At 38.0% G+C, this 14,318-nt stretch overlaps 1 protein-coding gene across 7 annotated transcripts in view; it reads right to left on the bottom strand.

Annotated features, from left to right (window-relative positions):
- UBR2 (ubiquitin protein ligase E3 component n-recognin 2) overlaps window positions 1-14,318 on the bottom strand; it is a 129,044-nt gene that overhangs the window by 80,375 nt on the left and 34,351 nt on the right. For all 7 annotated transcript variants that reach the window (XR_010126837.1, XR_010126838.1, XR_010126839.1 and 4 more), the window contains exons 5-7: window positions 8,263-8,393; window positions 6,125-6,263; window positions 5,333-5,395 (exon numbers count right to left, since the gene is read on the bottom strand). Coding sequence is in view for 4 of the 7 variants with exons in the window: in XM_054493387.2 (XP_054349362.2) it covers window positions 5,333-5,395; window positions 6,125-6,263; window positions 8,263-8,393 (333 nt within the window). In the remaining 3 variants the exon portion in view is untranslated. The remainder of the gene's footprint in view (window positions 1-5,332; window positions 5,396-6,124; window positions 6,264-8,262; window positions 8,394-14,318) is intronic.

The raw sequence follows: 14,318 nt of genomic DNA, 5'->3' as shown, positions 1-14,318 counted from the left end.
ATCCTAATTTTCTAGAGGAAATCTTAGGACTCATACAAAAAAAACCACGAAGGTTCAGCTAGTTTATGAGTAATCTGAATCTTTTTTTTTTTTTTCTTTTTTTGAGGTGGAGTCTCGCTCTGTCACCCAGGCTGGAGTGCAGTGGAGCAATCTCGGCTCACCACAACCTCCGCCTCTTGAGTCCAAGTGATTCTCCTGCCCTCAGCCTCCCAAGGAGCTGGGACTACAGACACGCACCACCACGATGCCTGGCTAACTGTTGTATTTTTAGTACAGACAGGGTTTCACTATGTTAGCCAGGCTGGTCTTGAACTCGTGACCTCAAGTGATCCACCTGCCTCGGTCTCCCAAAGTGCTGGGATTACAGGTGTGAGCCACTGCGCCTGGCCAGTAATCTGAATCTTTAGTCCTATATTTGAAAATCTGCTGTACCAATAATAAATGATTTAAATGTTTTAGCTTGCTTTATGTCTCTAATTTCTCAATATAATTATGTACTTATTTAAATAATTTATTGCATAGATGTGATCATGTTATCAACTTTTTTTTTTTTTTTTTGAGACGGAGTCTCGCTCTGTCACCAGGCTGGAGTGCAGTAGCACAATCTCTGCTCACTGTAACCTCTGCCTCCCAGTTTCAAGTGATTCTCCTGCCTCAGCTTCCCAAGTAGCTGGGACTACAGGCATGCGCCACCACGTTCAGCTAATTTTTGTATTTTTAGTAGAAACAGGGTTTCACCATGTTGGCCAGGATGGTCTCAATCTCTTGACCTCGTGATCCCCCCACCTCGGCCTCCCAAAGTGCTGGGATTACAGGCATGAGCCACTGCGCCCAGCCCATGTTATCAACTTTTTTTTTTAAAAATCATGGCTGGGCACGGTAGCTCACACCTGTAATCCCAGCACTTTGGAAGGCTGAGGCAGGCAGATCACCTGAGGTCAGGAGTTCGAGACCAGCCTCACCAACATGGTGAAACCCCGTCTCTACTAAAAATACAAAAATTAGCTGAGCGTGGTGGAGCATGCCTGTAATCCCAGCTACTTGGAAGGCTGAGGCAGGAGAATCGCTTCAGCCTGGGAGGCGAAGGTTGCGGTGAGCTGAGATCGCGCCATTGCACTCCAACCTGGGCAACAAGAGCAAAACTCCGTCTCAAAAAGAAAAAAAAAAAAAACAAAAACATGGTAAAATACATATAAAACTTTCATCTTAGCCATTTTTATGTGTACAGTTCAGTATTAAGTATATTCACACTGTTGTGAAACTAGTCCCCAGAACTCTGTATCTTGCAAAAGTGAAACTCTACATAATATCTAATACAGAGCAAGTCCCTGCTACTTTCTTCCCCTAGCATCTAGCAACCACCATTCTGTCTCTTTCTGTTTCTATGGATATGACAATGCTAGGTAGGTCATATAAGTAGAATCATATGGTATTTATCTTTTTGTTACCACCTTATTTCACTTAGCATAATGTTGTCAAGATCCATTCATGTTGTAGCATGTATCAGAACTTCCTTCCTTTTTAAGACTGAGTAATGTACCATTGCATGTATATATCACATTTTGTTTCTCCATTCCTTCATTAGCAGACACTTGGGTTGCTGCTACCTTTTGCCTATTGTGAATTATGGTGCTTGAACAGGGGTGTAAAATATCTCTTTGAAACCTGTTTTCAATTATTTTGCATATATACCCAGAAGCAAAATTGCTGGATCACATGGTAATTCTATTTTTAATGTTTTGAGGAATTGCTGGACTGTTTTCCACAGTGGCTATACCATTTTACCTTCCTACCAGTAGTGCACAAAGGTTTTAATTTCTCCATATCCTTGCCAACACTTTTTTTCCCTTAGAGACGGAGTCTTGCTATGTTGCCCAGGTTGGAGTGCAGAGGCTATTCACAGGTACCATGATCACATATTACAGCCTTGAACTCCTGGGCTCAAGCAATCCTCTTGCCTCAGCCTCCAGAGTAGCTGAGACTATAGGTGCCTGCCTATCCATTTTTATTTATTTATTTATTTATTTTGACAGAAGCCATCCTAATAGGTGTGAAGTGGTATCTTAGCTGCTTGTATATCTGCTCCAGAGAAATGTCTATTCAAATCTATCAACATCTTTTTTTTTCTTTTTTTTTTTTTTTTGTAACAGGGTTTCACTCTGTTGCCCAGGCTGGAATGCAATGGCGTGATAACAGCTCACTGCAGCCTCGACCTCCCGTCTTAGCTTCCCAAATAGTTGGGACTACAGGTGTGCGCCACCACACCTGGCTAATTTTTTGTTATTGTTATTTTTTTTTGTAGAAATGGGATTTTGCCATGTTGCTTAGGCTGGTCTCAAACTCTTGGGTTTAAGCAATCTGCCTGCCTTGGCCTCCCAAAATGCTGAGATTACAGGAGTGAGCCGACATGCTTGGCCAACACTTTTTAAAGAATGTGTTTACTCCTTTTAATTTTTTTTGGATCCTCCTTTTACTCTCTGCTCCATCCCTTCTCTATAACATACATTAACATAGTAAGTTTTTGTATATGTTCTCCATTTACACATATTTACACACACATTTCTAAAGACTTGTTAGTTTGACTTATGAAAATCAAATACTACACATGCTTTTGTGCATCTTAGCTTTCATTGATTTTTTTCTGTTAATGACTGCATAATATTCTGTGGTGTGGACTTATTAAAACATCCTTCAGAGAAGGGCATTCATCTTCTCTGTTTCCAGTCCTCTGTGACTACAAAAAAAGCAGTACTGTACTGAACACACTGTATACACACTTACTGGTATTTGTATTCCTATGAGATAAATTCCTAGGTGAGGTAAAGCTTTAACATGTTACTAGACTGTTTTCCCTAAATGCTGTAGCAATTTATTGTTAAGCACGTATTCCCAGTCTTTGCATCTCTTCAAGATATTTCATCACTCTGACTTCATGTATGTTGACCAGCTAGATTTTCTGTTATGATCTGTCTTTTCATATCCTTTGTCCATTTTCCATTTTCTATTTGTTCCCTACTTGATAATCTGTAAGTACAGTTTCTGATACATTATTAAATTGAATATGTTGAGACATTAAGGAAGAATTTCTTAAACAAGACATAAAACATACAAATTATAAAGAAAAATATATATTTTGCTACATTAAAATTTAAAGTTTTTGCTCAATGAAAGGCACCAGAACAAACTTAAATGAGTAAGAAAAAGACAATCCAACAGAAAAAATAAGAATATGAATAGGAAATTTGCCAAAAAGAACTTAAATGACCAATAGAATAAATATAAAATAAGATACTTAAAAATCAAGGAAAATGCAAATTTAACTGATGAACTACCATTTCACACACATCAGATTGGCAAGTTTTTTTTTTTTTTTTTTCTTAACACAAGATCTTGTTCTGTCACCCAGGCTAGAGTGTACTCGTGTAATCAAAGCTCACTATACCCTTGGACTCCTGGGCTCAGGCAATCCTTCTACCTCAGCCTCCTGAGTAGCTAGGACTACATGTGTGCACCATCATGCCTGGCTAATTTTTTTAAATTTTTTTTTGTAGAGTCGGGGTCTTGCTCTGTTGCCCAGGCTGGTCCCAAACTCTTGGCCTCAAGCGATCCACTTGCCTCTGCTTTCCAAAGTGCTAGGATTACAGGATTACAGGTGTGAGCCACAGTGTCTGGCCCAGATTGGCAAAATTTAAAAATTTGACAATATATAGTTTTAACAAAGATGTGGAGAAATAGGCCCTCTCATATACTGCTGGTGGGAAAGTATATTGGTACCACAGTTTTGGAGATGAACTAGGCAAAATCTAGTAAAGCTGAGAATGTCCATACCCTAAAAACTCAGAAATTCCATTTCTTGGTATATACCGTAGGGAAACTTTTGCATCTATGTAAAAAGGAGACAAAATAATGCCCATAGCAGGAGTATTTGTCACAGCAAAAAACGGAAAACATCCTAATTGTCTATCAACAGGAGAATAAATAAATTGTGGTTTAATCATCATGAAATACTATACAATGTTTAAAAAATGAATGAACTACAGCAATGCTTATCAACACAGATAAACCTAAAAACAACACTGAAATGAAAACGCAAGCTGCAGTATAATACATTCAATAGGTATCTTGTTACAAAATGTCTAAAGACCCCTATATAATGTTGATGGATATTTAATATATGAAATATAAAGGAACGCACAAGAATGAAAAAAGTAAATTAAGCAAAGTAATTATTGCTAGGGAAGGGGAAAGGATAATGGGGGAAACCCCTTCTCTACTAAAAATACAAAAAACAAACAAAAAAACAATTAGCCGGGAGTGATGGCACATGCCTGTAGTCCCAGCTACTCAGGAGGCTGAGGCACAAGAATTGCTTGAACCCAGGAGATGGAGGTTGCAGTGAGTGGAGATCGTGCCACTAAACTCCAGCCTGGGTGACAGAGTAAGACTCTGTCTCAAACAACAACAACAACAAAATGATAATAATACAGGGGCCTCCATACTATTTTATATATTTAAAAGAAATTTGAGGTGTGGTGGCTCACACCTGTAATCCCAACACTTTGGGAGTCTGAGGTGGGTGGATCACTTGAGCCCAGGAGTTTGAGACCAGCCTGGATAACATGGTGAAACCCCATCTCTACTACAAATACAAAAATTAGCTGGGCATGGCTGTGCGCACCTGTAATCCCAGTTACTTGGAAGGCTGAGGCAGAATCACTTGAACCCAGGAGGCAGAGGAAGTTGCAGTGAGCCGAGATTGCACCACTGCACTCCAGCCTGGGCAACAGAGACTATTCGGGAAAAAAAAAAGATAAAATTATTTTTTAAAAAGAATATTTACATAAAATTCAGTTACATGGAGTGGTGAAAAATAAATTCTAATTTCTAAAAATAAATCCAAATGTGGAGAATAGTTTGCTTTTAGAAAGATGATACACTACTTGCTATGAGGATATGGAATATATTTTGCCATAAGGTATCGAGAAACAACTTTGCTTGCATTATAATCATGGTGCTTAAGGCCATTTTAATTTCTAAAAAGTAACACAAAATTCTACTAATTAAAAACAAAACAAAAAGCAAAAAACATTCTAAGACTGCTTTGATGGAGAAATGGGAATATATCTTATCTAAATACTCATTTTCTATATCAATCCTACACAGCTTTAAAAAACTAGATAAAACAATAATGCAATATTTAAGAAACATTATCTTTAAACATAATTTTTGGTTTTCATTCGAGAAAGCAGAAAGACATGTTCATAAATGCTGAAGTATGAAGCTAGTTTTAAACTAATAAAAAATAATATAGGCATGTTTTTAAATTACTTACCACAATTACTGATTTTGCTTGCTCACAATACTGAAAATCTCCATATCGAACAGACCTACGCCCCTATAAAGATATTTAAAATTAAGCTGTAAAAGTATTGTATTCAGTATTAATAACTTTTAAACCAGTAAACAAACATGTTTAAGCATGAAACAACTCTGATCAATTTTCAATATTTACAACGTTCATCCTACTCATTGATAAATAAGTTAAAATTTTCCTTCAAAGCTATGCTAACTTTTCCAAGCCATTAATAAATATTTCCTTGAACAAAACATTTATTCTTTTAGGCATCTATAATTTCCATTTTAATAACTATATGTCCTCTTAAACTTTCTATTGGCAATAGCTTATAGTTATACCCAATATACATTTGGGCCAATATTCAAATGAAATTTTTTTTTTTTTTGAGATGGAGTCTCGCTTTGTCGCCCAGGCCCGAGTGCAATGGTGCAATCTCGGCTCACTGCAACGTCTGCCTCTCAGGTTCAAGCGATTCTCCCGCCTCAGCCTCCTGAGTAGCTGGGATTACCGGTGCATGCCACTACACCTGGCTAATTTTTGTATTTTTAGTAAAGATGGGGTTTCACCATGTTAGTCAGGCTGGTCTCGAACTCCTGACCTCGTGATCTGCCTGCCTTGGCCTCCCAAAGTGCTGGGATTACAGGCATGACAAATGAAATTTTAAGAAAAGCCTAGATATATATATCTTTAACTCAATTCTCCAGTTACCTATAGTAACTTACCTATAGTAAAAATTCAATTTATTATCAACATGGTAAAATTACTTACATCTCGATCTACTGTAGTTGCAAAACCAATAGCTTCTTTTTGTGTACAGTTAACAGCTTTCTGAAGAGTATAAATAACTTGTTCATAGGTGTGAACCTCATCATTGAACAGCATGCAATAGTAGGTGTCACTCTTCTCCCTGTGGGATAAAATATTAATGATATATTAATTATCTATTTGCTTATTATCTTGCTCCAGGCTGACTTATTAAGAGACTACCTTGTCCTATGCAATGTGCTAGGTACTAGACACATATCTGTAAAGAATTCATCTGTGGTCCTGTGCTCTGTCTGGTGGGGAAAATATATGTTGCATATATGACTCTGTGTAAACAGGTTTTTATCAAGAAAAGAAGGTAGAGCAGGGTATAACAGGCCTGGGAGCTCACAGAACTCTTGGAGAAGTAATCTGAGACCTGAAGTCAGAATTGGCTATCAGTAGCTCTCAACTGGGGGCAATTCCCCTCCACCTCTCATAGTTGACCATTTGGCAACATCTGGAGACATTTCTGGTTGTCAAGACTGGGGCTTGCGGTGCTGCTGGCATCTAGTGGGTAGAAGCCAGGGATGCTGCTAAATATCTTGCATTCACCAGACAGCCCCCATAACAAAAAATTAATCTGGCCCCTAATTCCAATAGTGCCAAGGTTGAGAAACCATGGGCTAGAGTCAGGTGAAAGCAAAGGTGCTAAGGTGCAAAGGTAAATACTGGGAGATGGAGCACAAGGAAGAAGGGGGAGATTAGTATGACACTAGTCTGGTCTGGAGAGAGACAGAAATCTTGGAACAGTTTATAATGGTTTTTTTTTGTTGTTTTTTTTTTTGAGATAGGGTCTCACTCTGTTGCCCAGGCTGGAGTGCAGTGGCACAATCATGGCTCACTGCAGCCTCAACCACCCAGGTTCAACTGATCCTCCTGCCTCAGCCTCATGAATAGCTAGGACTACAGGCATGCACTACCCTGCCCAGCTAATTTTTTAATTTTTTGTAGAGGCGGGGTCTTACTATGTTGCCCAGGCTGGTCTCCAACTCCTGGGCTCAAGTGATCTACCTGCCTTGGCCTCCCAAAGTGCTAGATCACAGGCATGAGCCATTGTGCCAAGCCAGCATATAATATATTTTGATTTTTGCCATCCTAAGGACAACCAAAAATTTGAGATAGGACATATAATCAGAATTGCCTTAAAGTTCACTTTGATGCAGTGTAGAGAATGAATTGTAAGGGGCAAGAGTGTACATGGCAGTCCAGTTAGGGGGCCATGCTGTCCCCAAATGAAATTAATTTGAACTAGGATACTACAGTATAGTACAGTATACTATACGACAACAATACTATAGTAAAAATCGTGAGGTACTGAGTCATTTTCATCATTTCCAAAAAGGTATAGTCACCTCATTTTATTAGAAAACCTACAACTTTATCTGAAACACAATTGAGAAAGCAAAAAAGAAATGGCACCAATGTCCCTCAGATCCTCATTCCAGCTTGTATTCATTCTAAACTATGACTAATTCCAACAAGCTTGGTCTTACTTCTAAGTAAGAAAGAAGGTTGTTTGAGACAAGCACACTAACAAGGAAAATAAAGCCCTCATCTTAATATGTCTGTGGCAGAATCCAGCTCCCTGGCCACAAGTTTGTAACGTCAATAATTTAAGTAAAAATGGTAGATGTACACTAAAAAAGCACAGTGTGGAATACATTTTATTAAAAATTTGAATCAAAATGATTAAAATTGAATTTGAGCATGTATTCAAACCAGAAACCTCATTTATATCAAAGAGTTCATTTCCTGTAATGATATTAACATATAATAAACAAAACAAAAAGTAAAGTTGTAAAGTTAATCTATCATTTTATCATACAATCAAAGAAGAGAAAACTGGTTATGCGTGAAACTAGTCCTAGAGCTATGACAAAGTTTAAATATGGCTACAAACCAACTAATCAACCAACCAGCCAACCAAACAGGAAGAAATCTCCACCAATTAAATGGATCACATGTTTTAAAACTATAAAATCGAGGTTATTGTTCTGCTAAAAATTCATTATTAAAAAATGATTATGCCCTATACTAGCTGTGTTAAAGTTAAAATATAGCAGTTCTTCATACATGAAGAATAAACAGGTTATACTTACACCATCTCTAAATCTGCTGGCAATTCACTTTCTTTTTCCCAGGTTAATATTTCTACTGCATACCGAAACATAATAGCAAAAATGTTATAAGTTCTTGCTATCACATCTTCTGATAAATGAACAAGAGGATCCTGAAAGAAACAACAGGAAAAAAAAAAAAAAAAGAAAAAAAGGGCAACCATGTACATTAATTTTCATTCCGCTTCCATCCCTCAAAATAGTATAGTAAAAAGTTGACTGGTCTTCCAGCTTCAGCTTCTCTTCAATGAATTTGATCCTATACATTACCACCCTACCAAATAAAGCTTCTTAAAATTTTTAGTTCAGAATAATCCCAGTTATTGAATCAATTCAATCAAAATATTCAATGGCACTCAAATGCCTAATGAACAAATCTAAACATTTTAGAATGGTATTCCATGATCTCAAAAACCTAATATCAAACCAATTTTATAGCTTCATATCTTACTAACCCCCAATTTCTAGAATACACAAAGGACTATTACCTAGGAAGGGCAAGCAATATTGAGTTTTATAGGTATAAAAGAGAGCTTGATTTTGACAGTTTTAAAGGTGAGAACTCATGACTTTCAGAAAACTGCCCGTTGATGTTGTGAGAAGCACTCTCTTGTCTACTTTCTCTCAGCAGGGTGAGACGTGCATGCATGTTAACAGGGAACTTCATACATTAGACTTAACAGTGAAAGAGTCACTGAATTTCTAGGGTAATGTAAAAAAGTATTACTTTATGCTATGTTTAATCAAGGTAATTTTCAGTCAAGGCTGGCAAAATGTTTTGCACTATCTTTCATCTTAATGCTTTATCTTAAATCTAAACTCTTTAGTTTAATGGCTAAGTAGCATTATTTTCATTTCTCAAATTAAAATAGCAATATGTTCCAACATCATGGGATGGGAATCAGCAGATCCCTGAAAATAAATACACACACACACACACACACACACACACACAAAATGCATAAAAATAAAAAGTAGTGGAAAATATAAAATATGTATTTAATATTCATATAATATATAATTATTTTATAAAGTATATAATACATATTTTATAAAATATGTAAATATATTATGTTTGTATATATTAATGTGAATGTATATATATACACATACACACACACACAAACACATATATATGGAGACAGAACATTTTTGCATACCCACACCAAAGATGAGCCTAATGGAACTGATATAAAACAAATGGAGGAGGTGGAATAAAAGAATGGGCAGCCGGGTGCAGTGGCTCACGCCTGTAATCCCAGCACTTTGGGAGGCTGACGCAGGTGGATCACAAGGTCAGGAGATTGAAACCATCCTGGCTGACACAGTGAAACCCCGTCTCTACTAAAAAAAATTCAAAAAATTAGCCGGGCGTGGTGGAGGGCACCTGTAGTCCCTGCTACTTGGGAGGCTGAGGCAGGAGAATGGCATGAACCGGGGAGGCAGAGCTTGCAGTGAGTGGAGATTGTGCGCCACCGCACTCTAGCCTGAGTGACAGAGTGAGACTCTGTCTCAAAAAGAAAAGAAAAGAAAAAAAAGGGGCCAGGCACGGTGGCTTGGCTGGGCACGGTGGCTCATGCCTGTAATCCCAGCACTTTGGGAGGCTGAGGTGGGTGGATCATCTGAGGTCAGGAGTTCAAGACCAGCCTGGCCAATGTGGTGAAACCTCATCTCTACTAAAAATATAAAAGTTAGTTGAGTGTGGTGGCGATGCCTGTAATCCCAGCTACTTAGGAGGCTGAGGCAGGAGAATCACTTGAACCCGGGAGACGGAGGTTGCAGGGAGCCGAGATCATGCCACTGTACTCCAGCCTGGACAACAGAGCAAAACTCCATCAAAAAAAAAAAAAAAAAAAAAAAGAATGGAGAAAAAAGGACAAAGATGCCTAAAACAGATGGGTCTAGAGCTTGAAGAAGGTAAATTTCCTCTTCTCAGTAAGAAGCAGATTTTTCAAATTTTTATAGCACCTTTTACCTATAACTCTTCTCATACAGGCTGCTTTATATGTCCCATCGAGGTTTTTTTTTTTTTTTTTTTTTTTGAGACAGAGTTTCGCTCTTGTTGCCCAGGCTGGAGTGCAATGGCACAATCTCGGCTCACCGCAACCTCCGCCTCCCGGGTTCAAGCGATTCTCCTGCCCCAGCCTCCTGAGTAGCTGGGATTACAGGCATGTGCCACCACGCCTGGCTAATTTTGTATTTTTAGTAGAGATGGGGTTTCTCCATGTTGGTCAGGCGGGTCTCAAACTCCTGACTTCAGGTGATCCACCTGCCTCGGCCTCCCAAAGTGCTGGGATTACAGGTGTGAGCAGCCGCACCCAGGGAAGTTTTTTATTTATTGTTTCTGCTAGCAAGGTTTATTACTATTTGTTACAGAGGCTTTAGAAATAACTGACATGGTGAAATCACTTGTATACAGAAAGAATCAGAGCTGGTCCCTCCTGGGGATTCAAACAAGAGTAGGTATTAATAATAATATGAACCTCATACTACACCAAAATAGAAAGTGGAATCAAAATTCAGCTTTCCTGGTGCTATTATCTCACCAAACAGTCATTCCATTTCTTACAGTTATATCCCATAAGACAAAAACATTTAAGGATTGAAGAGTTTGATAAATAGGGTTTATAAAACTTTAATGGTCCTGGAACAGAGACAACCACCAATTCTTGAGAATCCTAACCAATAGTTTCCAAACTCTATTTTACAAAAATCCCAGGGCATGGTAGAGATGTCCTACTTGAATAAAAATGTCAGTTCCAAAATATATTCTAGGCCGAACATTGTGTCTCATGCCTATAATCCCAGCACTTTGCAAGGCTGAGGTGGGAGGACTGCTTGAGCCCAGGAGTTTGAGACCAGCCTGGGCAATACAGTGAGACCTCATCTCTACAAAAAAAATTTAAAAATTAGCAGAGAGTAGTGGTGCATGCTTGGGAAGCTGAGGTGGGAGGACTGCTTGAGCCTGACAGGTGGAGGCTAAAGTGAGCCATGATCTTGCCACTACACTTCTCCAAGCCTGGGCAACAGAAAAAATACACTCTAAAATGTGTTACATTCCATATTGGAACACCAACTGATAATTTTTTTTTTTTTGCTACATTAACCCAGTTTGAGGCAGGCCTAGACAGATTCTTCTGCCATCTCCGTACACAAATTTTAACCTCTAAGAAATGTGTCACTCATCATAAAGAATTATTTCTGCATTGAAGAGATGTTACACCTGTACAAGTCTACTAATGTTATGATGGTAAATTAAACGTCAGGAAAGACTAAGACATTCCTGCTCAGATTGCCCTTTTCATAGCATAAATCAGTTGGAACAATAAATGACATCCTATTGTATTATCTATTATTACTAATAATTTTAGCTCTTTGATTATATTTATGCTACAGAATGTTCATCTGTTGGTGAGTCTACTTTGATTTACTATTCTTTCAAGCTAGAAGAATGCAAGGCATGTTGTTAAAAAGGTTGTTAGTGGTTATTTTAGAAGGCAGTAGGAATTATGGAGAACTTTATGTTTTATGCAGTATACTCCTGTAATATTTGAATTTGTAAAATGCAAGCATGTATTACAATAAAGATTTTAACTGTTATCATATGCAATGTAGGTATGAATGAAGATTTTCTCTATACTGCCCAACTAAAAATATAGAAATAAACTAGACGCTGCAGTCATCAAAACAACCTCAATTATCTCATAAACTGACTTTCTAACAATAACACACGTTTCAATTTACAAAAAATAAATCTATTATTAATACCACTTTAATGTGCTTTATTATTTTTTAAAATTAGATTTTCATTTAAAAAAACAATTCTAGCTGGGCGTGGTGGCTCACACTTGTAATCCCAGTACTTTCGGAGGCAGAGGCAGAATTGCTTGACCCCAGGAGTTTGAGATCAGCCTAGCAGAGTACGTGCCTGTGGTCGCAGCTACTGGGGAGGCTGAAGTGGGAGAAATCGCTTGAGTCCATGTGGTCAAGGCTGCAATGAGCCATGATTGCACCACTGTACTTCAGCCTGGGAAATAGAGCAAGACCTCATCTCAAAAAAAACAAAAAACAAAAACAAAAACATAACAACAACAACAAAAACCAAAACAAAACCCCAAACCACGCAATAATTCTGCTAAAAATGCTTTTTAAAACCAGTATAAGTTACTATGTTAAGAGTATCATTACTGGAGTCTATACTACATAGGTTTAAATCCCAGTCCCATAATTTGCTATGTGGGACACTTTGGGCAAGTTTTTTCTATCTTCTAAAACTCAAGTTTCTCTCTTTTTTCTTTTCTTTAAGAGGGTCTCTCTCATCCAGGCTCATACCTCACTGTAACCTCAAACTCCTGGGCTCCCAGTGATCCTCCACCTCAGCCTAAAACTCAATTATTTATAAAATATTGGTAACAGCATTATCTATCTTATGAGGCTGTTTCGGGAATTAAATGAGATAGACCAAATAGTCACCATTAACATCTAGTTATTAATAATTACTGATCTGAATTCAAATAGATGGGAGCAGCATTTGTGAGTGAAATTTCAGATTACAAAAATCTTCACTTAGGTTGTTGTTCAGTTAATATTTCTTATTTAATTAAATCTAATTCCAAATAGGATTTACAGCAACTTAAGAATACATCTACATCCCAGCTACTTGGGAGGCTGAGACAGGATGACTGCTTGAGTTCAGGAGTTGAAGACCAGCCTGGGCAACACAGTAATAAAAACCATGTCTCTAAAAATAAAATAAAATAATTTTTTTAAAGAATGCACCTAATAGAGTGGTATATAAAAAAAGATGTAAAAAGCAGGTAAACGAAAACAAAGATAGGAAAATAAACCATAGTCAAGGTAACATCTATATATAGATAGAGATCACATAAATTTTCACACAGCTACTACAGGCAGGCTGTTTCCAACCATTTGGCTCTTTTTCCAGAAGTCTCAACAAAAGGAAACACAATCAGTTAGGAGATTCACACCAGGAGAAACCTAACATTTCTTAATACAGAGACCTAAGAGAAATTCCTTATGGACTCCTATAAAGACTAACAAAGGAGATACCACATATCATGTGTTGGTTCTCAATTGGGAGAGGTACATCTCACCAACCTCCCCACTCACTCCCACACCCCAAGGGGCCATTTGCAAACCTAGCTGGGCATCTTTTTTTTGTCACTGTAGTGGAAGACGCTAGTGACATCTAGGGAGTGGGAACTGAGTAGGCGAAACACAATGCTTTCAGTAGCCTACACCTAGGGTCAACAAACTTTTTCTGTAAAGGAGATAGTATTTCAGTCTTAGCAGGCTATAGGGTCTCTGCTGCAACTACTCAATTTTGTTTGTAATGGGAAAACAGCTACAAATACTACGTTAAAATTTAAGCATGACTGTGCTTCAATAACATTTTATTTATGGACACTGAAATTTGGATTTCATATAATTTTCTCATGTCACAAAATACAATTCTGTTGATTTTTTTCAACTATTTAAAAACAGACACAAGAACAGGCTGTGGACAAGATTTGGCTTGTAGGAGTCAGAGCTTGCTGAACCCTGTCCTATACAATGAAGAAATATCTCACCCCCAAATGCAAAGAGATAAGAAGACCTGTAGAACTCCTGCATAGCATTTCTATAAGTATATCACCAGGTTTCCCCCAGCTTTTTCGGAAGATGTAGGCTAAATGTATGACAAAAAAATTATGTTCAACAGTTACTGGGAACAGGTATGTTAAACACAATGCTGTCTTAATATCTTATAGTCTTACCCTTGAAGACTTCATTTCTCTTTTTATTTTTTGTTTTTTGAGATGGAGTTTCATTCTTGTCCAGGCTGGAGTGCAATGGCGCAATCTTGGCTCACCACAACTTCCGCCTCTCAGGTTCAAGCGATTCTCTTGCCTCAGCCTCCCGAGTAGCTGGGATTACAGGCATGTGCCACCACGCCCGGCTAATTTTGTATTTTTAGTAGAGACAGGGTTTCTCCATGTTCGAGACCAAGCTGGTCTCGAACTCCTGACCTCAGGTGA

This window comes from Pongo pygmaeus, chromosome 5 (genome assembly GCF_028885625.2).
Source record: "Pongo pygmaeus isolate AG05252 chromosome 5, NHGRI_mPonPyg2-v2.0_pri, whole genome shotgun sequence".
Taxonomy (NCBI): domain Eukaryota; kingdom Metazoa; phylum Chordata; class Mammalia; order Primates; family Hominidae; genus Pongo; species Pongo pygmaeus.
Note: the sequence above shows the minus strand (reverse complement) of the source record. Positions and strands in the feature narration are given on the sequence as shown.